The 27,675-nt window shown below is 45.7% G+C and overlaps 1 protein-coding gene across 1 annotated transcript in view; it reads right to left on the reverse strand.

Annotated features, from left to right (window-relative positions):
• DCLK3 (doublecortin like kinase 3) overlaps positions 1 to 27,675 on the reverse strand; it is a 47,110-nt gene that overhangs the window by 11,114 nt on the left and 8,321 nt on the right. Inside the window, exon 2 of the mRNA XM_055414661.2 lies at positions 2,809 to 4,661. Coding sequence (XP_055270636.2) covers positions 2,809 to 4,661 — 1,853 coding nt within the window. The remainder of the gene's footprint in view (positions 1 to 2,808; positions 4,662 to 27,675) is intronic.

A 27,675-nucleotide genomic window follows, 5' to 3' on the forward strand; every position in this document is an offset into this window, starting at 1 on the left:
CGAAGTGGCCACTGTAAACAGAGTGCCACACTTCACACACAGGGAATACTTGGGCTCAGACCCCAAAGAAAGAAACAAAAGGAAACTAAAAAAAGGTTGAGGACACTCAACTCATGCAAACACAGAATTCTTCAAGATTTCCTGGTTAGGACTTGGCGCTTTCAACTGCTCTGGGCCCAGGTATGATCCCTGGTCAGGGAACTAAGATCCTGCAAGCCTCTTAGTGTGGTCAAAAAAAAAAAGCGAAAATGAAATTTTTCAAAGGGAGATTCACTCAATGGTAATTCAGATCACTCAGGCAGTCAGTCAGTGTTCTGCAATTTTATGAATTTAGGCAAAAACAAAGTTGTTTGACTGAAGGGTCAACTAGACCTCACTTCACCAGATAATTAGCTTGACTCACTCAGAGTTTCTTTCTGCTTGCGGGAGCAATTTAGGCAGATGAATGTACCAGGATAATGTTTCCAGGCTGGCTCTACAACCATGAAATGAAAGGAAACAGGCTAACTCCCTGCCCCCGCCCCACCAAAAAAAAGTACGGTTTACAGAGACCATTGTCTCCAACTTCTCCAGCTTCATATGCAGCAATCTGGCTTTGGAGTCTTCCTCATGATGTGCACTGTAGTATCAGATTTGTTCTTAACATCATAATAATGACACTAGCTGCCGCCGATGGAAGGCTTGCTATTCACCAGGCAGCACACTGGCATCTATATTCATCCACTCATTCAACTGATATCTATTGAATATCCACTATGTGACAGAACTGGTCTAGGTTTCAACGGTACAGTCTGAAGAAAACAATGTTCCTCCTGTCCTAGGACTTTCCAGGAGGAGCAAAGAGAGAACAGACAAATAAATATGAAACAGATCAGGTAGTGATTGAGGTTACAAATAAGAAAGTAGAATAAAGGGCCAGAGAGTGACCATGTGAAGTGTGCTGTCCTAATGAAGCCCGCTAGGAACACAGCTGAAGCTCAGAAACATGTTCAGTTGATTGCCTCCCTGAAACAAGCGAGAAGGCGCACCTTGGGGATCCAGGCAGCTAAGCAAGAGGGTGTTCAGTGAACTAGTAAGATCCGGGCTGTGCCAGGTAATTTGGAAGAGGGTTCAAGAAAGTAAGATTTTGCTATGAACTGGATACTGTCAGGATGTGAGGATAATTCTGTGACTGGGCATCTTGGTAATTCTTATCTAAAAGGTGAGAAGAAGACAGGGCGGTGAGTCAGTCCCCAGGAAGGGAATATGTAGCCACACTTGTGGTCTGGACTATCTTGTTCTTATCTGGATTTGGACATCATCATGAAGAGGTCTTGCTTTTGTCTGGATCCGTCAAATGGCTACCCACTCCAGTATTCTTGCCTGGGAAATCCCATAGGCAGAAGAGCCTGGTAGGCTACAGTTAGCGGAGTCGCAAAGAGTTGGAAACGACTGAGCACACATCATGGTCCCAGAGTGACCTTATTTCTTGTGGGTGTTTGGGGAGATGGTTTGCATCCAAAACCAGAACATCTGAGCTGTGAGTGGCAGGCCATCTCCTGGTGGTCTCAGGCTAATTGTCCCTTTCCCGTGAGCAATCCACCCTCAACCATACAAGATAGGTACCATTACTATTTATTTTTCATAAATGAAGAAACAAAGCCCTAGAGAGACAAAAGCGCTGATGCTAGAGGCTCGTGGAATCTTAGTTTCCTGACCAGGGAGGGAACCCTGACCCTCGGCAGCAAGAACGCTGGGTCCTAACCACTGGACCACCAGAAAATGCCCAGTACCAAGCCTTTTTAATTCCTGTGGCCTTTTCTGCAAAAGGGCCAGGGGGCTTTCAATGGGAGCATGGGCTCAAAGCCTATAGGGGAAGCCGTTACCAGCAGATAAACTTAACACTTAGGCCAGAAGACGTGCAAACGCCCAAGAAACGAAGTCCATGTGATCATTGTCCAAGTGAAAATACTCTTCTCCCAGGGATGAGGAAACATTTTCCATTCTGTTTAAATTGGAAGGCTACTTTCTCAATAGTTTGAACAAAACCCATTTATTTCCACAATTTTTTATCTATGAGCAAAGTTTTAGATACTGGGACAAGTATGTTAGAAAAAGACCATAAAGATAATGTTCCAGGGATTTCCCTGGCAGTCCAGTGGTTAAGACCTCCTGTTTTTACTCAAAGGGGTGCAGATTCAATCCCTGGTTGAGGAACTAAGATCATGCATGCCACACTCTATGGCCAAAAAAAAAGGAAAGAAAATTCCTTAGTCTGAACAAAAATGAAAATACAACATGTCAACATAAAAAATTATATACATATATGTATATATTATATATATATGTAATGTTCTACAGGCTTCCCTGATGGCTCAGATGGTAAAGAATCCACCTGCAATGCGGGAGACCTGGGTTTGATTCCTGGGTAGGAAAGATACCCTGGAGAAGGGCATGGCAGCCCACTCCCGTATTCTTGCCTGGAGAATCCCCACGGACAGAGGAGCCTGGCGGGCTACAGTCCATAGAGTCACAAAGAGTCAGACAGGACTGAATGACTAAGTTGGGCAAGCACAGCGATGTTCTACAGAGCAAGGGTAACAGAATAGGTGACCATTCCTATGTTTTGTATCTCTTTTTTTTTTTTTAATTAAAAAATAATTGTTGTCTGCACCTTGGAGAATGTGGGATCTCAGTGCCCAGACTAGGGATAGCACCTGGCACCCCCTGCATTGGAAGCACGGAGTCTTAACCCCTGGACCACGAGGAAGGGCCCTGTCCCCCTGTTTATCTTTCCTAACTGCCCCCTCCCCCCAGGGCAGGGCTCACCAGCAGATTCTCCGGCTTGAGGTCCCGGTGGACGATCCTCTTGTCGTGCAAATGCACCAGAGCCCTGCACAAGTCCGTGAGCAGGAGGGCGGCCTCGCGCTCGGGGAACTTCACGCTCTCGGTGATGGCGTCGAACAGGTCCCCGCCCTGCACGTACTCCATGATCAGGTAGATCTCGGCGTCCGTCTCGTACACTTCGTGCAGCTTCACGATGTTGGGGTGAGAGAGGCTCTGGATGATGAGGATCTCGCTGTCCACCATGTCCTCCTTGCCCTTGAGCTTGGCCTTGTCGATGATCTTCATGGCGTAGGCCTGCCGGGTGCCGCGGCGCCTGCACTCCTTCACCACCGCAAAGTTCCCGTCGCCGATCACCCGGCCGGGCTCGTACTGCTTCCGCACGTCGGCCGCCAGGATGCCCGCGGGCCGCCGCCTCCGGCCCGGCCGCTCCGCCTTGCTCTCCTCCGGCTTCGTCTTGGGCTCCTTCTCGAGTCTGGCTGGCGGCTCATCGCGGGGAACCATCATCCTCCTCGCTCCGGACACCCCGGGCTTCTTCTCCTTCTCCGCCTCCTGCTCGTCCCCTCGGGTCCGGGGGAGCTTCTCCGGATCCAGGTCGGCGTGATGCTCCCTCCGGAGCCAGCCGCCCGCCTTGCTCCGGCCTGCGTTCCTGCCGTCTTTCTCCTCTCGGCGGGGCTGCGCTTCCCCAACGAACACGTCCCTCTTGGCCTTGGCTGCCTCAGGGGGATGACCCTCCTGGCTTCCGGGGGGTCTGTCCTCTTTCTTATCGGCGCTTTTGCTGGGTCTCCTCGATTCCTGCGGGGGGTGCCCAGGACTGCTCCGGGGACCCTCCTTCCAGCCTTCCTCCCCACCCTGGGGCTTCTCCTCCGGGGACCTCCGGCAGCTCCTGGTCCTCACCAGCCTCTCCACGTCGTAACGGGGGCACCTGCCCAGGTCCAGCTCGCTGGTGCCCAGGGACAGCCGCTCCCTCTGCAGGCCCCGCTGGAGTTCTCGCTCCCGCTTACACTTTTCACACCTGATCAATTCCCCCGACGTCTTTTCGATCTCCACGGCCAGGTGCTTCTCTCCACTGGCATGCCTCTCCAGGGCATCCTTGGGCGCCGTGCTGCCAGATTCGGGCTCCCACTTCCCCCTTCTCCACTTCTTCGGGGTCCTGGCCCTGTCCTCCCCGGGGGTCTGCCCCTGGGGTCTGATGGCCGCCGGGGACCTGGCAGCCTCACGGCTGCTCTTGGGGGTCTCGGTCTCCCCAAAGGGGTGACCCCCTTTCACAGCCTTGCTGTAAAGTCTGCTTCTCAGCCTTGGCGAGGGGATCTGGCTTGGCGGCTGGCTCAAAGTCAGGGCCCGGGCTTTGCTGGGGTACAGTTCCTCTATAGCCACCTGGATGTTCTTCAGCGTCAGCGGCTCTTTGCCCACTGCTATGAAGGCATCTCCTTCCCTGAAGAAATCAGACACGCTCCTGATTTCCCGGCCTTTGAGGTTGAACAGCTTCCTCACGCGGTCACTCTTCCACCTGGGAAAGCCTAGGGCCTCTGAGACATCGGCCAAGAGCTGCTCAAAGGTCTGCACTGACCGCCTATTGAGGAGCAGGGTGATCTTGCGGAGGGGGTGGCCGCCCACCTTGACCACAGTCACGACCCTGGGCTTCAGCGGGCTGTTCTCAGCGTGGATGGGGTGAAGGCCACTCTGGGGGCTGAACGCAGGCACCACAGAGCTGCGTGACCCCAGGAATGGTTTCTCCAGGCTCCCTCGGCCCGCAGGCAGCCAGGTGCCCTGCAGCTTCCGCTCCGTGATTCTCGAGCTTAAACATTTTAGAGAATGTTCACAGAGACCTTGATGTCCTGTGGGGGGAAAAGGACAACACAGTATTAGTCCAGTGGGTTCAAAGAGCCCTTTGACCAGTCGGTAAAGAATCTGCCAGCAATGCAGGAGACCTGGGTTTGATTCCTGGGTCAGGAAGATCCCTTGGAGAAGGAAATGGCAACCCACTCCAGTATTCTTGCCTGGAGAATCCCATGGACAGAGGAGCCTGGCAGACTACAGTCCATGGGGCTGCAAGAGTCAGACATGACTTAGTGACTAAACTGCCACCAAACCTTTACTAAGATTGCTTTCCTGGTGGCTCAGGCGTAAAGAATCTGCCTGCAATAGCAGGAGACACATGCAGGAGATGCGAGTTTGATCCCTGGGTCAGGAAGATCCCCTGGAGGAGGAAATGGCAACCCACTCCAGTATTCCTGCCCAGGAAATCCCATGGACAGAGGAGCCGGGAGGACTACAGTCCCATGTGGTTGCAAAAGGGCCAGCCACAACTTAGTGACTAAACAAATGAACAAACCAAAAAAAAGTCTTTACTAAAGATGACTGATACTGTCACAGGTTGGGAGTGTGCTTGCTGAGGATCTGCTTGAAACAATGGAGCTGTTACCTGTGAGGTCTCCTGCCCAGTCTCCTCCAAGAGCGGCCAGGAATGCAGTATGGAGTCTGCACTGGGCCTGAGGTGGCCCCCCAAGTCCCCTGGGTACCAGGATGGACCACACCTTGGGAGCCCCTTCTAGGCAAGGCCTGACACTGAAGGCAGCTCCCACTATCCTAAAGTGACCTGACATTCAAAAATCTACAACTGAGATAAAAGGTCCAAAATTTGCTGCCCAGGAAATACCAACAAGAGGTCAGAACTTTATGGAACCTTAAAAAACCCAAATCTTTTTTTTTTCCTGCTAAGTCACACAAGATTGTTTTATTTTTCCATTTAAAAAATAATTGAAGTGCAGTTACTCCACAATGCTGTGTTAGTTTCAGCTGTACAGTAGAGTGACCCAGCCACACACACATATATATGGGTCTATTCCCTCCTAGATTTCCCCTTACCTCTAAAGAATTCAAGTCTTACCCACCTCTTTGCCAGGAACAGTTTTCTCAGCTTGACTTTCAGGGTAAGGCAAGATGTGAAGAGGTTATGAGTACAGAATTTGAGACAGATCTGGATTTGAATCCTGGAGTGGACACTGACCCTATTTGTGAACTTGGACAAATTACTCACAATCTGTTTTGTTTTTTTTTCAGGTATTAAGTAAGAATACCTTCCTCCCAGGATTTTGGGGGAGAGTAAATGAGAAAATGATTATGATTCACTTGAGCCTGACACATAGTAAGGGCACCGTGATTGCCAGTTATTAATACTGTCCTCGTGATCTTAATATCTCTCTTATATGATCATTTCATTCTGGTAGCAAAGGACCTCATGGGCTGAAGTGACATGGTGGTCTTCTCCAAATGTGTTTTTCTCTCATTATCAAAAAAAAGAAAGGAAGGAAACCAAAGTCATTTTTTTCTTCAGAGCTTTAATAATGAGAATGTGCTCATTCTTACGATGTTTCCTAATAAACTGAATAAATGAATAAAACAAGACTCTGTATTTCCCAGTCAGACATACCCAGCTTTCCCTTATTTTATTGCGCTCCACTTTCTTATGCTTTGAAGATATTACATTTTTTATCGATTGAAGGTTTGCCGCAACCCCAGGTCAAGCAAGTCTATGGACACCATTTTACCATATGGCATTTGCTCACTTCATGCCTCTGTGTCATATTTTGGAAACTCGCACAGTATTTCAAATTTGGTCATTATTGTTATATTTTGTGATGGTGATCTGTGAGCAGGGATCCTAGATGTTACTCCTATGGCTCACTGAAGGCTCAGATGATAGTTAGCTTTTTTTTTTTTTTAACCAATAAGGTATTTTTATGGTGTTGGAGAAGACTCGAGAGAGGAGATCCAACCAGTCCATTCTAAAGGAGATCAATCCTGGGTGTTCATTGGAAGGACTGATGCTAAAGCTGAAACTCCACTACTTTGGCCACCTCATGCGACGAGTTGACTCACTGGAAAAGACTCGGATGCTGGGAGGGATTGCGGACAGGAGGAGAAGGGGATGACAGAGAATGAGATGGCTGGATGGCATCACCGACTCGATGGACATGATTTTGAGTGAACTCCGGGAGTTGGTGATGGACAGGGAGGCCTGGCGTGCTGTGATTCATGGGGTCGCAAAGAGTCGGACACGACTGAGCAACTGAACTGAACTGAAATGAATTGAAAGCATTTTTAAATTAGGGTATGTACTTTTTTTTTGGCTGCTCCAGGTCTTTTTTTTTCCCCTTGAACTGAATACATTTATCTTTTAATTAATTTAATTGTAGGATAATTATTTTACAATATTGTGGTGGTTTTTGCCATGCATCGACATGAATCAGCCATGAGTGCACACGTGTCTCCCCATCCTGACTGCCTCTCCCCACTCCCTCCCCACCCCATCCCTCTGGGTTGTCCCAGAGCACTGGCTTTGAGTGCCCTGCTTCATGCATCAAACTTGCACTGGTCATCTATCTTACATACGGTAATATATATATTTCAATGCTATTCTCTCAAATCATCCCACCCTCCCCTTCTCCCACATAGTCCAAAAGTCTGTTCTTTACATCTGTGTCTCTTTTACTGTCTTGCATATAGGATCATTGTTACCGTTTTTCTGAATTCCATATATATGTGTTAATACACTGTATCAGGATTTGAAATAGCTCAACTGGAATTCCATCACCTCCACTAGCTTTGTTCGTAGTGATGCTTTCTAAGGACCACTTGCCTTCACATTCCAAGATGTCCAGCTCTAGGTGAGTGATCACACCATCATGATTATTTTGGTCATGAAGATCTTTCTTGTACAGTTCTTCTATGTATTCTTGCCACCTCTTCTTAATATCTTCTGCTTCTGTTAGATGTTTGCCAACAAAGGTCCGTCTAGTCAAGGTTATGGTTTTTCCCGTGGTCATGTGTGGATGTGAGAGTTGGACTGTGAAGAAAGCTGAGAGTCAAAGAATTGATGCTTTTGAACTGTGGTGTTGGAGAAGACTCTTGAGAGTCCCTTGGACTGCAAGGAGATCCAACCAGTCCATTTTAAAGGAGATCAGTCCTGGGTGTTCATTGGAATGACTGATGCTAAAGCTGAAACTCCAATAATTTGGCCACCTCATGCGAAGAGTTGACTCACTGGAAAAGACTCTGATGCTGGGAGGGATTGGGGGTGGGAGGAGAAGGGGACGACAGAGAATGAGATGGCTGGATGGTATCACCGACTCGATGGACATGAGTTTGAGTGAACTCCGGGAGTTGGTGATGGACAGGGAGGCCTGGCGTGCTGCGATTCATGGGGTCGCTAAGAGTCGGACACGACTGAGCAACTGAACTGAACTGAACTGAATATACTGTACTGGTGTTTCTCTTTCTGACTTACTTCACTCTGTATAATAGGCTCCTGCTCCACGTCTTAGTTGTGACATGTGGGATCTAGTTCCCTGACCAGGTATCGAACCCAGGCCCCTGCATTGGGAACACAGAGTCTTAACCACTGGCCACCAGGGAAGTCCCTGTACATTGTTTTTTTTAAGATATAATGCTATGGCACACTTAAGAGACAATAGTGGCATATAAACGTAACTTTTATATGCACTGAAAAATCAAAAACATTGGGATAGTCACTTTATTGCAGAGCTCAGGAATTGAACTTGCAACAGCTCCAGGGTATAACTGTACTTGAGACAAAAGTGGTTTAATTTTCATTTCTGCCCAGGGTAGAAAAGGAAACAGAAAAATGATAGAATATGGAGTTCAGTTAAAACCCAAGGATGGGCTGCAAATTATTAAAGTTGCCCCACAGGACCCCTATGTCATATCCTACATGCAGGAACCTGCCATGTAGGCTTCCTTTAAGAAGAAGTTTTAAATGATTATTTTTAAGCACATCTGAATTGTAGCAGACACTCCAGTTTTGCCAGGATGGGCAATTTGGCCCAGCATATTGACACAGAATGTTTTTTTTTTTTGGTTTTTAATTATAACATACAATCTGTTCTGAGATGATTTCCATCTAGACACAGGTGTCTGATTAGATGACAAGTGTGGCCCTACTGATTCTTCCCACATGCCATGAATTTATAAGCTTACCAGTCACGTTTACAGTTAAACTATTTATTTACGGACATCTGTCATTCCTTTCTTCTCATAATCTCCCTGATTTGCCTCCATTTTCAACTGAGAAGGTTGATGCTGAGAGAGCAAGAGGAGAGGTCTCCAGGAATCACACTAGTTCCCATTTCCTCAGGAAACAGGAAGGAAGCCAAGAAAGGTGACCCTCAAATGCCCATACACAGAGGGACTAAGTCTTTTCATTTGTTTTCCTTAGGGTGCTTCTTACAGAGTGGGACCCTCAATACATCTGTCAGGCTAAGGAAAGGGAAAACATGTCTGTGGCTCAGGTGGTAAAGAATCCGCCTGCCAAGCAGGAGATACGGATTTGATCCCTGGGTCGGGAAGATCCCCTGGAGAAGGAAATGGCTACCCACTCCAGTATTCTTGCCTGGAGAATCCCAATGGACAGAGCAGCCTAGCGGGCTAGAGCCCACAGAGATCCAAAAGAGTTGGATGGGACTGAGTGACTAAACAATTCCAGGAAAGGTTCAGGGCAGAACCAGGAGGACAGGGAGCATTCCATGAATACAGGAGGGATGCAGGAGAGTTTAGCATGGAAGGGGGTTCAGGAGGGGCCCAGCGGAAGTCCAGGAAGATCCCATCGCAGGAGACATACAATAGTACTCTTGGAGCAAGACAATCACTGTGGGCCACATGTGCAGCGGTGACTGAGGACGACAGAGGCAAGTCATGATGAGAACTCAAGGGCCCAGACAGTGAGACTGCAGTGTCCGGGTGCAGTGGTAGATGACTTGGCCTGCGGTACCCAGAGTCGGGATGGGGCGAGGTGGCCATGCCCTGGGATGGCTGTGCCCCAGCTGGTTCCAGCAGACTCTAACTCAGAACCCCTCCTCATTCTTGGTGGTTAGGACAGCACTCCGGGCTCACTCCATCCCTGAATCCAGGAAAGGCTCCACGGGCGTGGCCCCCACCCCAGGGCATGGGCACAAAAGATGTGGAGATGGCGCAGCTCAGTCTCTGCCATCATACCACCATCAGGCATGCGCAGCCCGCTGCCCAGGGGTTCTCAAACCCCCTTCAAACCTTTGTGATCTAGAGCCAGAGTGAGAACTTGGTACCTCTCCTCCCCAAGGTAACTAGGAGCCACAAAGGCAGCACTTCTGGTTTTGTCTGTATCATGCTACTGGGGAGTCCTGGGAAACACAACCTCAAGATGCAATTATTTTTATCTTCTCTTCCACAAGCCCTCCTTCTGCCTTTTAATTTCTTGGTCCAGGGCAGATTTTTCTTCTTTAAAGGGAAGAGAAAAAACCAGGAGATTCTGAATGCCTGGTCCATAGGCAAGAAGAGCAAACAGCCCGGAGAGGAACAGCCTAGCACATCCCTGGGACCCTGGGTTCAATCTCCAGGATCAGCTCCATCACCCAAGGGAAATAGTGCCCTGAGGACTTTGGGGCTGACTCTAAGCAGCACTATCCAGGACCTACCCAGATAACCTGACCATGTCCACGCATCTCCAATAACTGACAAAATCAGTTAAGTAGAACCATATGAAATTGCTAGTAGTTCTACCAATTACATCTCAGCGGATGGTTGGATGGCATCACTGACTCAATGGACATGAGTTCAAGCAAACTCTGGGAGATAGTGAGGGACAGAGAAGCCTGGCACACTGCAGTCCATGAGGCCACGAAAAGTCGAACACGACTTAGAGACTGAACAACTGCCAATTATCTTAAATGGGAAATTTCATATGGCTCAACCTAGCATGATCTTGGATAATAACCCCTACTCTGTCTCTGCACTAACAATAGTTAATCAAAGTAGGCATAGTAAAAATTAAGCATCCTCATTCCCAGGCCTCAGCCACCAGTTGGCAGTTTCCAGGAAGGGCACAGGAAAGGATGCCCTTGTGGCATCATTTTTCTGTTAATTTCCTACAGCAACATAAACTGACCTCAGCTTGACAATACCACTGCTTTTGCCTCAAACACCCCCAAGACAATGTTTATAGGGTTTTTCCCAGCACCCATCAAGCCCATGCATGCGGCCAAACTTTCACAAAGTGAAACTTTCACGAAGTTCTGAAAGTTTCCACCTCTCTCCTTAAGAGCCTACAGTTCAGTTCAGTTCAGTCGCTCAGTTGTGTCCGACTCTTTGCGACCCCATGAATCGCAGCACGCCAGGCCTCCCTGTCCATCACCAACTCCTGGAGTTCACTCAAACTCATGTCCATCGAGTCATCATCGAGTCGGTGATGCCATCCAGCCATCTCATTCTCTGTCGTCCCCTTCTCCTCCCACCCCCAATCCCTCCCAGCATCAGACTCTTTTCCAGTGAGTCAACTCATCGCATGAGGTGGCCAAAGTATTGCAGTTTCAGCTTTAGCATCAGTCCTTCCAATGAACACCCAGGATTGATCTCCTTTAGAATGGACTGGGTGGATCTCCTTGCAGTCCAAGAGACTCTCAAGAGTCTTCTCCAGCACCACAGTTCAAAAGCATCAATTCTTCGGCCATCAGCTTTCTTCACAGTTCAACTCTCACATCCATACATGACCACGGGAAAAACCATAGCCTTGACTAGATGGACCTTTGTTGGCAAAGTAATGTCTCCGCTTTTTAATATGCTATCTAGGTTGGTCATAACTTTCCTTCCAAGGAGCAAGCGTCTTTTAATTTCCTGGCTACAATCAGCATCTGCAGTGATTTTGGAGCCCCAAAAAATAAAGTCTGACACTGTTTCCACTGTTTCCCCATCTATTTCCCATTAAGTGATGGGACCAGATGCCATGATCTTCGTTTTCTGAATGTTGAGCTTCAAGCCAACCTTTTCACTCTCCTCTTTCACTTTCATTAAGAGGCCTTTGAGTTCCTCTTCACTTTCTGCCATAAGGGTGGTGTCATCTGCATATCTGAGGTTATTGATATTTCTCCCAGCAATCTTGATTCTACTTGTGCTTCTTCCAGCCCAGCATTCCTCATGATGTACTCTGCATATAAGTTAAATAAGCAGGGTGACAATATACAACCTTGACGTACTCCTTTTACTATTTGGAACCAGTCTGTTGTTCCATGACCAGTTCTATCTATTGCTTCCTGACCTGCATATGGGTTTTTCAAGAGGCAGGTCAGGTGGTCTTGTATTCCCATCTCTTTCAGAATGTTCCACAGTTTATTGTGATCCACACAGTCAAAGGCTTTGGCATAGTCAATGAAGCAGAAATAGATGTTTTTCTGGAACTCTCTTGCTTTCTCCATGATCCAGCGGATGTTGGCAATTTGATCTCTGGTGCCTCTGCCTTTTCTAAAACCTGCTTGAACATCTGGAAGTTCACAGTTCACATATTGCTGAAGCCTGGCTTGCAGAATTTTGAGCATGACTTTACACTCCTTATTACCATCCCTGAGGGTCAAACCCAAACTCTTCAGCTTGACATGGAAGGCACTGCCTTCCAGTAGCACCGCACCCATCCCAACCTCACTCTACCTGAGGTAAGAGATAGATGGGTCCCTGGGCAGAGCAGCTGGAGTTTGTCAAATGGAGTAAAATTGAAGCTTTGTTTTCCCCAGATGCTCCAAGGACAAAGTTAACGGCAGGAGCTGAGCTCTGCTGGAGCAAAGAGATAAGAGGTCTGCTCATGAGGTCAGAGAAAACTCCCCAGCTGCACATGCACAGGAAGGCTCCTCAGGGGTCAAAAACGAGGGTGTGCCATCCCATAATAAGTGTCGTCAAACCTCCCACTGGCCTCTGCGCTGGAATCCATCTTGGCAAAAAAGCTGCTCATACATATTGGGCGGCTGGTGGGGGACGCTGGAAGGGTGGGTCCTAGAACAGGTCAGGTGTAGGAAAAGAAATAACTGGCCAAAGGTAAACACAGATCCAGAAGAACTGCCTGATATATATGATTTACCTGCCTCTTCACTGCATTCTTTCTCACTGGGGAGGGCACCCATACCCCTTCTCTCGGGTTGTATTTCTGCCTTGCTTCAGTCTTAAACAAACAAAATGTTTCTCTGTGTGCTCTCCCACACGTTATACTGTATCTCTGATAATAAGCTTTGTACCTGTTTTCACAGTTTTTGCCTCTTTGAGAAATTCCTATTTCAAACGTGGCAAGAGCGAGGAGAACTTTGTCTCTAGCCTTTTGCCCCTGATGGACGAGCGGCTAGGATTCTGGCTGTTCATCCAGGCTACCCAGGGTCAGGTCTTGGGCAGGGAACTAAGATAAGATCTCTCTTCAGGATGGTTCACTGCTGTCTCTCTGAGACGGCATCCTCACTCCTCCCACCCATCCAAGCCTCACCATCACGTAAGACCTAAGCACTGCATCCACCACCAAACCCTCCCTGACCTCACAAGTCCACAGTCACAGCTCCCTCTTCTGAAGCTCTGTTCACTCACTAAAACAATGTTTCACATGAACGCTTGAGACCCTTCCTTCTGCACACCTCAGCTCACTGTTACTTCATCTTCAAAGGTGTAAATATTCTCCCCTCTAAACTTAACTCAGCCTCACCAAAAGCAGAGACCACGGATTACGCAAACTCCCTCCCTCTGTCCCAGGATAAGCATGTGAGGTTGGGGAAACCCGTCTCCAGGACTAACTTCAGCACGCATATCAGGTCTGAGGCTTCCGGCTCTCCTTGCAAATAACTGAGCGTTACTAGTTTCCGCGCTGGGAGACATCCCACAAGAGTCCTTAACTAGATGAAACGAGGAGATGAAAGGAACACGGTCACAGGCACCCACTGACTACCAGGAAACGTGACGAAGCCGTGCTTGCCAAGGACAGATGGTACAGGGACGGAAGAGGAGTGTCTTTCTTCAGAGTTCTGTGAAGCTTCCTTTCCGAGTTGCGGAAAGAATGTGAACACGGGGTCAGAAGCTCTCATTTAAATCCTGGTCCTACCAGGTTCTGCGTAGCTGTGTGACCTTGGGAACACTATGTGACCTCTCTGAGCCTCGGTTTCCACGTGGGCTAACTCTGCCACCTCACCTCTGCATGCTGTTTGCCACAGAGTGGGCACTCAACTGAGTTTGTCTTCCTCCCTCTCCAACAGAACAGGTCTCATGACCTTCGGTTTCCTCCCAATCCACATATGTGTCGAGGGCGAAGAGGACGTGATGCTAATGTGACTCAGCAGGGTGAATTTGTCATTTAAGTAGCGACTGAAACAGAAAACCAGTGGGGACAGGATATTAAGAGAAACACCCTGGCAGATCTAAGCATCCGGCTCCTGTGGGTAGATAAACTTCCTGCTCACTGATCCTAGGATTCTCTGACTGATCTGAGCCAATAAACTCAGTAACTGCAAAAGCATTTTGCCGTTATTACCTCTGATGGGTTTGGCTCCAAGTAACTGTGCCTCCTCGCTGCTGCCACAACTCAGATAAATTAATGTAACCTCGTTCCACAAGGGTCGGTTCTATACTTTTTTACACTGAAAAGGCTACCAAAATGACTGGAAGTCACATGAACCCAGTTTCCTATCCAATCATTTATCATTAATTTGTCCAGGCTGCTAATCATCAAGTTTAGGGCTGAGGAAAAAAAAACAAAAAACAATGAAAATATACTGCTAACATGAATCTTTTACTTATATTCTTTCCTGAGAAGAAAAGGAGAGTACCATTTCCTAGTCATTAAAAAAACACGGTACATCTGTCTTTATTTATTTTTGGCTCTGCTTCTGAGGCACGTGGGATCTTAGTTCCCCAACCAAGGATCGAACCCAAGCCCCTGCCTTGGAAGCACCGAGTCTTAACCACTGGATCACCAGGGAAGTCCCTTCCTAGTCATTTTTAACCATAATCCATAGGTCTAAATTACACCACAAAGAAAAACTATGCCTAAGGTCGACATCCACTTTGGAATTCTCGCCTTGGCTCCTATAATAACACGCTAGAAAAAGAAATAGCAGAATCATACCCAAGTTGCTATAGAATATAAATAATATATGATCACTCTTTAACCATTTACAAATTCTGAGTATTAAAAGAAATGGAAATCAGTGTTTTAAAACATCTGGTTAATAAGCAATGCAACAAAAAAAGTCCATGCAATGCATCGAATGACATGGAATCTTCCTTCCTAACAGGGAAGCTCCACTTGCAATTCTTTCCCTTTATCAACCTCTTATTCCTTGATGGTGTCAACAGACTGATTACTGGTGGCCTCAGTAGGCAGTCCTAAGAGACGATTCACTTCCATTGTCTATGGGAGAGGGAGCAGAATTGGCTGAATTCATTTTCCTTTTCACTGAGTAATCATTTGTCCTGGGTTTTTTCCAGGGGCTGTTTGGGAACAAATTCATTTTGCTCATATGCAAATCTGAGGCAGGAGAAACATTTGCGAACTTACATTTGATTATGCAAACATCCCAAGGAGGGTTTCCTAAACGAATAAAAAATTGGAATGCAGCCTTTTACTAAGCCTAGTTACTGTTTCGTAACTAGGAAGCCTGGGCAATATCTGTACTGATCAAAGCTGGGAAAATTAACAAGGGTAAGGTAATAAAATAAAATGCTGCTATTTACTGTCTGTCATCACCGATGACACTCTAATGTCGTCGCTAATTAATCTTTATTACTGACAGGACATCAGGAACAGAGTAATTAGAAAGACTTTCTCCTGCTCTCATCTCAGAAACGTCCCAGGTTTGGGGTTCTCTCTTATCTGCTAACCTTATGTGCCAGTTCCCCCAAGTGCCTCCCAGCATGTTGGCACAAAAGCTCTCTAGGGTCTCTGGGTGAGGGATATTTGCCAGTCCTTGTTAAAACAGATGCCTGATGTATTTTTCCCAAGGTACTCGCTGATTTAATGATGACATTTACTGTCCCAGCTACCTTGAAATTGTGATGCATTTTATGCGATCCCTCTGTTGTTTACAAGGGGATTCTAAAGTGAACCAGCGAACATGTCTTTTCCTCATTTTCAAAGCTCATCTCTGACCCCCTCAATATCTCTCATCCTCCCCGCCTCAGTTTTCTGGCTCACTCTGATCTGGTCCCATTTCATCATCACGTCACAGGTTCCCACTTTGTTCTCTGCTAGCTTTATTTTGTCTGAAGAATCCTCCTGCTTATGCAAGCCAGAAGGTATTCTCCTCTCTCCTCAGACGTCCCAGGTCATCCCAAGACAAAAAGGACCCAAGACTGAAGTATGAACTTTTCCCTGTTGTCACTGACCTGCTTCCTTTGATCATCCTGCTAAAGTGGTAAAACCAGCGGCTCCCATTTGGCAGGGCTTCTCAAATGATAATTGTGACACCACCAGGGACCATGTTAAAATGCAGATCCTAATACAGTCAGTCCAGGTGGAGGGTGGGGCTGAGATTCTGCAGCTCTAACAAGGTCCCCAGGTGATGCAATGCTGCTGGCCCCTGGACCACACTTTGAGAAGCACAGCTATAGGCCTAAGCTATACAGAGAAGTTGCAGGTAGGGGGCACAGCAGAAGGGGGCAAGGTAGGACCCTGGGAACACCCTGGCAGCCAGGGGACAGCAAAGCAGAGGAAAGTAAGGAGTGAATCACTAATGGAAGAAGAACCAGAGCCCTGGTGCACCTGAGGATGAAGCGACATCCTCCCAAGTGGGGACCCTGAGGATGCTGGCTGAGGTCCTGTGAGAACAGGAGGGGCCACTGGGACCCCATGCTGGGCATTAATATTAACATGACCTCATTTGCTTCCCGGCTGGTGAGCTTCAGATATCTCAGTAACCACGACGAATAACCTTCTCTCCTCCCGCAGTTTCTCCAGATGAACCCTTCTCCCGCCTTCTGCTTGTTCCATTACACGAAGCCTTCACGCTCCCCTTTTCGCCTGCTGCTGTGTCCTGCTGCTGTCCCTTGCATCACATCGATCCTTCTCTGTGACATCCAACGCCAGTTGGCTTTGACCGAGGCTTCCGCTGGGGATAGCTTCTCTTTCAGGCTGACCCCTGGGTTTAATGTTTCTTCCAACACTCCCCAGCTCACCCACGTCTGGGGTATCACTGCTCACTCAGTAAAATTACAAGAGGGCACAGCTCCCAGGCCGGGCTGTGGTTTCCTATGACCTGGATTTTTAATCCCAATTTGTGGCAGCTCAGAGATTCACAATAACCTTGACTGGGGCTGACGTTTTGCTTCTCTCGGGACTGTTCAAGGAGGCTCAAGGGGGTGTGTTTATTTGGAAAGGGAGAGCTAAACTAAATCCCACCTTGGGACGCGTCTCCAGCTGACTTGATCCTGCCAGACTTTGTATTTTCCTCCTTCTGGCTGGTGATCACACCACAAAGCCTTCACCGGCTCACTGGTCTCTACCCGCCTGCGTCAGAACAACACTCAAACACTGGGCTAGACAGAGCTTTACCACGTTCTATCCCAACAGGTGAGGCGCAGTAACCGTTCTTTATTCTTGCCACACTCCGTGAGATCTTAGTTCCTGACCAGGGACAGAACCTGCACCCCCTGCATTGGAAGCACAGTCTTAACTACTGGACCCCCAGGGACGTCCCTGTGGCAATCATTCCAAAAGCAATTCCTCCACTGTCTTTTTTCTAGAGAGATGGGCATATCTTACTCATTTCTGCATCTCTGTGCTCTGGTTGCACAGACCTCAGTTCAGTTCAGTTCAGTTCAGTCGCTCAGTCATGTCCAACTCTTTGCGACCCCATGAATCGCAGCATGCCAGGCCTCCCTGTCCATATCTGTACCATCCACCAGCACCTCCCTGTAGACTCTCATCCCTCATTATCAGACAGATATCTGAGGGGCAGGCACAGACCTCCACTATCCATTACTGGGAATTCTTTGGTGGTCCACTGATTAGAACTCTGTGCTTTCACTGCCAAGGGCAATGGTTCAATCCCTGGTAGGGGAACTAAGGCCCCACCAGCTGCATGGCACAGCCAAAAACACAAAAACAAAAGACCTGCCATTACTGTAAGCACAGAGAAAGCAAAGAGCTTGTGGATTTTTAGAAAGTGGTTTTTAAATGATTTTGACTTCTCTGTAAGACAACCTCCGTGTGCAATGTATAATTAAATAGCAAGCAAGTAAAACAATTCAAGAGTAAATGTTCCAAAAATATATATAGTTTTCATTCATATATAGGAGAAATGACACATTTGAAAAACACTGGGACTGCTTATGTAAAATAATAATAAAGGAATATGATGAATAATTTTGAGCCAATAAATAAGACAACTTAATGAAATGGGCGGACTCCCTGAAAGAGACATGTTACCAAAGTTCACTCAAGAAGAAATAAACACCCTAAGCAGTTCCACTGTGCTATTCACCTGAGGTTTATTTTATTTTTCTTGGCTGTGCTGCACTGCATTTGGGATCTTACTTACTTGAGTAAACATCAAATCCATGTCCCCTGCATTGGATTATCGGAGTCTTAACCACTGGACTGCCAGGGAAGTCCTTACCTGAGGTTTAGATACACCAGACCGAGGAATAACTTTATATAAATATTTAAGGCATGGTCATTACATGATTGGTTGGATTTACTACTAAAAATTCTCAGAAATTGCTTATATGGAAATATTCATCTTTTGTAAACAAAAGCAATGTCATGGATCAATCTAAGAAAGATACAAAGAAGGATCTTAAGAAGGACCATGTGTTGAAGGCAAAAGCCATGTAGGTGAAAAATCTGTGGGTATCAGAATTAAAAGGGTCAATAGTCCAACACCCTCAATTTTTAGATATGACTGTAAACCACAGAGGTTAAGCAATTAGCCCAAGCCACACAGCCAGTTAGTAAGAACTGAAACAATTCTTCCACAGACCCTGAATCTTTCTGAGCAACACTTGAGACAGTTTTGGGGGAGTCATTTGTAACCATGGAATAAAGCAAAACTCATGGGATCAGCCAGAGGAAACAAAGCTGGACTCGGACTCATCAACAGGCAACAATGCCTAAGCAGAGCACCCTCAGTTTAACTCTGCTCCAATTATTAAGCCAGCCAACATCCCAACTGGGCAAAATAAGGTCACCCAGTGTTCCTGCAGCTGGCAATAAACAAGTGAGCTCGTCCCTGATCCCCGTAGACAGGATGAGCTAAAAAAAAAAAAAACAAAAAAACACAACTCCCCAAAGTGAATTAAGATTCCAAACAAAGAAGAGTGATGCTGGGGGAAAGCAGATTAAGGTACAACCTTTTCTTCCTTTAGGGAATTAAAACTGGACTTGGTTTTCTCTCATTGGAAAGTAGGGAAGTCACAGTGCAGGGACTCTGACTGCATCCAATAAGGATTTAATACTATAAAGCTCCAGCCCAATGCCCAACCTGAGTATCAGAGCCACAAGGGTCCCCAACTGCACCTCTGCTGGCAGAGTACCTGGTGCTTCTCACTGCCAAGGGAGCTTGCACGGCCAGCACCAGCCCCACCTCCCAGGAGACGGGAGGTAAAGATGGTAACAAGATGACAGGCAGAAGGTCACCTACACAGAGTAAGCACTCAGTACCTCGTAGTTAAATCAGATTGACAACAGCGGCACCAAGGCAACAGCTCCCCTACTAGGAAGAAGATCTCAGGACTTCCCTCCTGGTCCAGTGGCTAAGACTCTGGGGTCCCAATGCAGGGGGCCTGTGTTCGCTCCCTGATTGGGGAACGAGAGTCCACAGACTGCAACCAAGAGTTGGCATGTCGCAACTAAAGATCCCGCAGGCCACAACCAAGACTGAAAATTCTGCAGGCCACAGCTAAGATCCAATGCAGCCAAATTAACAAATACATATGTAAAAATGCCAATCTCAGTGAGTAGAAACTTACATGATTCCCTCAAACAGCCGGACTGCTACATCTAGGCCTTTTGAGAGCATCATTTACAAATACTTTTCACAAAGGCTGCTTCCTTCCAAGCCTTAACAGGGGTAAACCTCGGCGGCTCTGGCTTCTCCATTTGGGGTTAAGCTTCTTCAGGATCCCTTGTAATGCCGTCTCTTGACATTTGCCCAGAAATATGTGATTTGCAGGGATGAAGCCTATTAAGTAAATGGGCCTTGCTTGGCAAGATTCCAAACACCCAGCCCTGATGGCAAGCCTGTGGCAGACTGTCCATAAACACGTATCCCAGGAATGAACCTAACAAATCTATAGTCGTTTTTACCGCAGTCAAGTTCACAGTTCTCAGAAAGGGCCCGGTGATCGAGGCAATCCCGTACTCAGGATTTTTTTAATCTGTTTCTGCCCCCAAATCTCCTGATGGCTCCTCAGTCATGGACGCTGCCCACTCAGACGCCCTTACCAGGCATCAGCTGCCACCCACCAGCTCTTCTGATTGATGGGGATGGGAAGGGAACAAAGATAGGGCCCGTACCCCACAGGGAGAACAGCTTCTTGAGGCAGCGCAAGCCCCATCCCCAGCTGAGACCACATCCTTGCTTAGCTGCTTCCCTTGCTCACCTTGCTCCCCAACCTCCTTCTCCTGTCGGCCCTCCCGCCAAAGTCACCCGCACAGGAATCCCTACCTCAGGGCCCGCTTCCAGGGAACACAGACCCCCACCACTTCCCCAAATGATGAGAGGTCTTTACATTTTGTTATTTTATTTTGAGGGTAGAACCCCACTGCAAGGCATGTGGGATCTTAGCTCCCTGACCTGGATTGAACACTCATCCTCTGCAGTGAAGTGTGGACTCCTCACCACTGGACCGCCAGGGAAATCCCAAGAAGTCTTTCAATTTTAAAATAAGAATGAGCACTAAGCGCTTTGTGTTTGGTGGCATTTTTCCAAATTCCTAGGTAGAAGGCATTCCTTCTTAAAAACAAAAGGCAATTAGGATAAAATCCACCATGCATGTTTTTTTCCTGGGTTAACATCCTCACTTAAGAACACTTGACACCCTCACACTGTGTGTATGACCAGAGGGAAGGAGCTGAGACAAAAGAGGCCCCAGTCTGCCTCCAAACCCATCCCTCCCCACCTCGAAGCCAACACTCCACTTGCCTTTCTAGAAAAACCCCTTAGCAAGGACACCTACTTTGTCCTCTGATGAAGAAAGCACAGGGAACTTGCAGCACCAGGCAGTCGCTGATGTCTTTGCTCCGTACTATATAGACAAAGCAACTGGAAAAAAGCCAATAACTGACAAACCTTCCCGAGAACACGGAACCCGCAGGGGTCTTTCCACTGGGGCTCAGATTTTTTACTTATCCCCCATTTCTCCTTAATGCAAGTGTGGATTCCTGTTTTTCTTTCATGCTACAGGACTGCTTTGGCAAAGACAGTCTTCGAAACCAGCAAACCATAATAAAACAAACAAAAACCCCAGCAAACCTCCTCAGTTATACTGTTCTTGTAGAAAATGAGCAACACCTGGGAATTCTAAATTTCATATTAGTGGCATTAAAGAGAAAGCAGTAGAGGTTCTAAAAGCCGCTGCACAGCACACATAACCTTGCACTTGGGCACTTCCTCATTAGTTTGCTGGGGAGGTCTGCCACCCCTGGGCATCGCTTGACTCTAAGTTCTACAAAGAAAAAGGAGCTTCCATCTAGTTCCTTTTTTCTTTTTAAATTAACATTTCCTATTTTTTTTTTTAGTCCTGGTTGCAGGTCACGAGGCATCTGATCTTCATCCAAAGATAGATCACTGAGATAAGCTTCAAAAACAAACTTAGGGTGTTCTTTAAGAATTCAATTAAATTTTACATTAATATCACATAACAGCAAGGAACTATCCAAGAAATGAGTCTTACTACCTCCATTGGTAGACTGCCATTAACAAACTGGGATTTAACATTTATTGAAACATCATTTTCTCCCTAAAATCACCCTCATCTTTACCAAATATAACCAAATTAAGACTTGTTTAAAAAATAGATCTGTTCTCAATAAACTTGACCTGATTATTTAAAGGACTGTCTCCAACTTGGATGGAAGGACTTTTTTCAGAAGAAACTACACTACACCAGGATGAGAAGACGGCGACATCAGAGGTAGACAGCTTGCCCAAGATGCTGGACCTGATTCGTATGATCATTTATAATGTTTTCTTGACTTCTTAGCCCTCTGCATATAAATCAAATGCTTTTCTACCATAGGCCTGATCCTATGCTAGTTTTAGAAATTAATCCAATTGTCGGGTTTGTAGACATATAAAAGCTCATTCTGCTTATACAAAAACTCTGTTAGACTTGTGCCATCCTAATGTCCTTAAACCATGGCAACAGTCTGCTTCTAAACTGGAAAATTAAAAACAATAGCTGGAAATCAGAGTCAGGGCTATGGGAAATCCAAGATGGCTACTTGGCTTTTCCCAGCTCCCTGACAAACCTCATTTTTTATTTGATGGGTTAAAGCCTCCCTGGCTACAGGGCCTCCATAATGAAAAATCATGGAATATTAAGTTTTGTAAATTGTTAAATTAAGTTTCTAGTTTTGTTAATGTCTAGTGTTTACTAAGACTCACTGCTGAGACAGTTCCTTGTTATGTGATACTGCTAAAAGATTTAATTAAGTTATTAAAAAGGACACTCTAGGTTAGTTTCTAAGGCTTATCTCAGTAACCAATCTTCAGATAAAGGTCGGATGCTCCATAATGTACAACCAGGAGATTAACACCAGACTATAATCATTTAATGAATGAAGTCAGGTGACTTGGGGTGTACCAGGCTTTATCTAATGAAAGTTCTTGACTTATAATTCTTATTTTACTAATAACTGCTAGCTATATCTGAATGCAGAGTTCCAAAGAATAGCAAGGAGAGATAAGAAACCCTTCCTCAGCGATCAATGCAAAGAAATAGAGGAAAACAACAGAATAGGAAAAACAAGAGATCTTTTCAAGAAAATTAAAGATATCAAGGGAACATTTCATGCAAAGATGGGCTCGATAAAGGACAGAAATGGTATGGACCTAACAGAAGCAAAAGATATTAAGAAGAGGTGGCAAGAATACACAGAAGAACTGTACAAAAAAGATCTTCACGACGAAGATAACCACGATGGCGTGATCACTCACCTGGAACCAGACATCTTGGAATGTGAAGTCAAGTGGGCCTTAGAGAGCATCACTACGAACAAAGCTAGTGGAGGTGATGGAATTCCAATTGAGCTATTTCAAATCCTGAAAGATGATGCTGTGAAAGTGCTGCACTCAATATGCCAGCAAATTTGGAAAAATCAGCAATGGCCACAGGACTGGAAAAGGTCAGTCTTCATTCCAATCCCAAAGAAAGGGAATCCCAAAGAATGCTCAAACTACCACACAATTGCACTCATCTCACACGCTAGTAAAGTCATGCTCAAAATTCTCCAAGCTAGGCTTCAGCAATATGTGAATCGTGAACTTCCAGACGTTCAAGTAGGTTTTAGAAAAGGCAGAGGCACCAGAGATCAAATTGCCAACATCCGCTGGATCATGGAGAAAGCAAGAGAGTTCCAGAAAAACATCTATTTCTGCTTCATTGACTATGCCAAAGCCTTTGACTGTGTGGATCACAATAAACTGTGGAACATTCTGAAAGAGATGGGAATACCAGACCACCTGACCTGCCTCTTGAGAAACCTGTATGCAGGTCAGGAAGCAACAGTTAGAATTGGACATGGAACAACAGACTGGTTCCAAATAGGAAAAGGAGTATGTCAAGGTTGTATATTGTCACCCTGCTTATTTAACTTATATGCAGAGGACATCATGAGGAACGCTGGGCTGGAAGAAGCACAAGCTGGAATCAAGATTGCTGGGAGAAATATCAATAACCTCAGATATGCAGATGACACCACCCTTATGGCAGAAAGTGAAGAAGAACTCAAAGGCCTTTTGATGAAAGTGAAAGAGGAGAGTGAAAAGGTTGGCTTGAAGCTCAACATTCAGAAAATGAAGATCATGGCATCTGGTCCCATCATTCATGGGAAATAGATGGGGAAACAGTGGAAACAGTGTCAGACTTTATTTTTTGGGGCTCCAAAATCGCTTCAGATGCTGATTGCAGCCATGAAATTAAAAGACGCTTACTCCTTGGAAGGAAAGTTATGACCAACCTAGATAGCATATTAAAAAGCAGAGACATTACTTTGCCAACAAAGGTCCGTCTAGTCAAGGCTATGGTTTTTCCCGTGGTCATGTATGGATGTGAGAGTTGGACTGTGAAGAAAGCTGATCGCCGAAGAATGGATGCTTTTGAACTGTGGTGCTGGAGAAGACTCTTGAGAGTCCCTTGGACTGCAAGGAAATCCAACCAGTCCATTCTAAAAGAGATCAATCCTGGGTGTTCACTGGAAGGACTTATGCTAAAGCTGAAACTCCAATACTTTGGCCACCTCATGAGACGAGTTGACTCACTGGAAAAGAGTCTAATGCTAGGAGGGATTGGGGGTAGGAGGAGACGGGGACGGCAGAGAATGAGATGGCTGGATGGCATCACCAACTCGATGGACATGAGTTTGAGTGAACTCCGGGAGTTGGTGATGGACAGGGAGGCCTGGCGTGCTCTGGTTCATGGGGTCGCAAAGAGTCGGACATGACTGAGTGACTGAACAGAACTGAACAGACTGAACTGATGGCTATATTATTTTCTATGTCACTTGTTTCACTGAGCCTGTGATATAATGCTGAACTGACAGTTCCATATGAGATTGTAATATTGTAATAATGTGACTCTGGGTATGGGAAAAAGCAACAAGAGGAAATATTTTCCTGGACCAGGAGGCTAGTAAGACAGTGGTCCAGAGACTTTTGCTATTTGCAAGGCCTGGTCCAATTTTAGCACACTGAGTGGCCCATCGCTTCCCTAGACCTGGGAATGAGCCTTCCCAGCACCGCAGGACACAATGGCCATGAAATGGTGTCACATGGTCAGATATGTGGCTATGAAGGGACCCTGCTGACTGGAAGTTGGTACTTGCCAGCTGCCTCTACAAAGATTACATCATGACCATTGCAAGCTGCTGACCTTCAACACCCCCTGAAAGAAGTTCAGGGTGAAAATCAGGAATGAGGCACTCTGTGCTCTGAAAAAAAAAAAAAAAACTGGCAGAACAGGCCTTCAGATAGTTAGATCTTTTCAGAAAAAGGTTTTATGAGTTCCAATTCTTGCATCTTCTCATACCTAGAAAAACACTGACGTCATTAATGGTGAAATCTGCTTTGGCTATTAAAAAAAATTTTTTTTTACAATTAAAAGTCAAAATAGAGTAGCTATGGTTCAGACATCCTGGGAAATAACTATTTCCCAGATATCCTGAAAAATGATATTACGGGTGTGATTTCAGATTAGACGCTGTGACCTAATGTAGAACTTAATGCTCCTGTAATGCATTTTTGCTTCTGTACTTTGCTTGCTGCTCGTAAAACCAAAGTTACTCCATTTTAAGATAAGGTTGTTTTTAAGTAAAGATTCCTAAAATTGTTTTTGAAAAATAAAATAAAATAGATGGAAAAAAAAATAAATAAAAATAAATTAACATTTCCATGATTGTGGTTTTCTTAACTCAAACACAGTAAATAAAATAAAAGGACTCTTTTTATTTTATTTTACTTTAACCAGTCTGACCTGTCAGTTCTGTCTTGATTGTCACTGCCAGTGTCCTCTGACGGTATCTTTTATTATCCAGACTCAAAATACCAACATGTTATTACCAACAAGGGTCAGTCGTCAAAGAGAAGACTGTGATGTTGGAGCTGCTGATGTCAAGCACCAGTCAGAGACACCTACAAGCGAGTTTCAAATTCTTGAGAGATGATGTCTCAAAGAGAGAACACAGTGACCCCAGGCTATTTGTCTCACAGCATCTGTCACTCTGCGCTTAGACTGTGGCCGGGCTTGGAAGATTCCTACCAAATGCCCAGTTCCTTTGTATACCTTTTCTCTCTATCCCTCCTTTGCTCCCTGAATTTTTTTTTCTTTTTTTTTTTTTGACCACACCTTGCAGTATGTGGGATCTTAGTCCCCCAACCAGGGATCCAACCTGTGCCCCTTGCAGTAGAAATGTGGAGTCGTAATCACTGGACTGCCAGGGAAGTCCCTTGAGTTCATTTCAACTCTAGCATATATCCATTTGTTTATTCAGAGCCACTTGGGAAGGCAATTAGGGCACAGGGAATCTAATGAAAGTTTTCTGGTTTTCACTTCAAAATACAATTAGCTAGCGGTCAACTATAAGGCCAACATTTTAAAATTACATATATTTATATTAAGTTTTCCTACATAACAACAACAATCAGTTGGAAAATACAATTTTAAAGTAAGAACATACATAATGTTAACATACATATAATTCCTAGGAATGAGGTTAGCAAGAGATACGTATGATCAACATAAGTGTTAGTTGCTGGGTCGTGTCCAACTCTTTGCGACTCCATGGACTGTAGCCTACCAGGCTCCTTGGTCCATGGGATTTTCCAGGCAAGTGTACTGGAGTGGGTTGCCATTTCTTTCTCCAGGGGACCTTCCCAACCCAGGGATCAAACCCAGGTCTCCCACATTGTAGGCAGATGCTTTACTATCTGAGTCACCAGGGAAGCCCCAAAATACTGGAGTGGGTAGCCTATCCCTTCTCCAGGGGATCTTCCAAACACAGGAATCGAACAAGAGTTGTCTCCTGCATTGCAGGCAGATTCTTTACCAACTGAGCTATCAGGGAAGTCCGTAAGAAAAATCACAAAACTGAGAGAGGAAATAGGAGGATCCATTTAAATGATGGTTCCAGAATGTGAAGTCCTAATAGGTTAAACATAGCAGTTCTTTTCAATTGGGATTTGTAGGTTTGATGCCATTTAAGCACTAATGCAATTTTTAAAGACAGACAAGAGGGAAATGAGTAATGAGGATAGTAAAATATATTACAGAGCTATAATTACAATGCCTTGGTACTAACAGAAAAAGAGCTGAATTTCACAAAAAAGAAAACTGTAGCCCCAAAATAGATACTACCTCACATGAGAATTTTAATGTATAATAAAGGATCATTACAAAGTAATTGAGAAGGGAAGGATTTTTATTCAATACTGGAACAATTGGATAATAATCTGGAAATGCAATGCACTTGGATTTTTATTTGACAAGCATGTACCACAATAAATTCAAGGTGAATTAATTACAAGTCATAGAAAAACAAATAAATGGTACTTTAATATTAAGTACATCTTAATATTTAAGTACTTAAATATTAAGTATTTAATATTAAATACATCTTAATATTTAAGTACTTAAATATTAAGTATCATCAGTCCTGGGTGTTCATTGGAAGGACTGATGCTAAAGCTGAAACTCCAATACTCTGGCCACCTCATGCAAAGAGTTGACTCACTGGAAAAGATTCTGATGCTGGGAGGGATTGGGGGCGGGAGGAGACGGGGACAACAGAGAATGAGATGGCTGGATGGCATCACCGACTCAATGGACATGAGTTTGAGTGAACTCCGGGAGTTGGTGATGGACAGGGAGGCCTGGCGTGCTGTGATTCATGGGGTCACAAAGAATCAGACAGACTGAGCGACTGAACTGAACTGAACTATCTCTTCAAGCCACTGAAGAGAGAACAAGTTTAGAAAACAGAAATATTAAAGATGATCACAGGTAAAAGATCCCAAGAGTTCTTACGTATCAGAAAGGATGGACTGGCTTTAGGGATGCCACCCTACCCACAAGGACAGGACCAATGCTGTGCGTCAGGTAGCGAGGTGCCTCAACCAGTCAATGCCAAGAAGCTCCATGGCTACCATAATACAAGCTCCTTGCTCCTGTGAAATCCCACTGGACTGAGCACGTTCCTCCATCTCAGGTCCTCCCAGGTTGCTGCAGTGGTGGGAGAGACACAATGGTAGCGCCCTGGCTCTTACTCACTCTCATGAGAAGTGACACACAGCACTTCCACACACCCAACCAACCCAAAGCGTCTTGGGGTGGACTGTCCCCAAAGCA

The sequence above is a fragment of the Moschus berezovskii genome, chromosome 24 (genome assembly GCF_049115385.1).
Source record: "Moschus berezovskii isolate FMDL1 chromosome 24, NW_MosBer_1.0, whole genome shotgun sequence".
NCBI lineage: Eukaryota > Metazoa > Chordata > Mammalia > Artiodactyla > Moschidae > Moschus > Moschus berezovskii.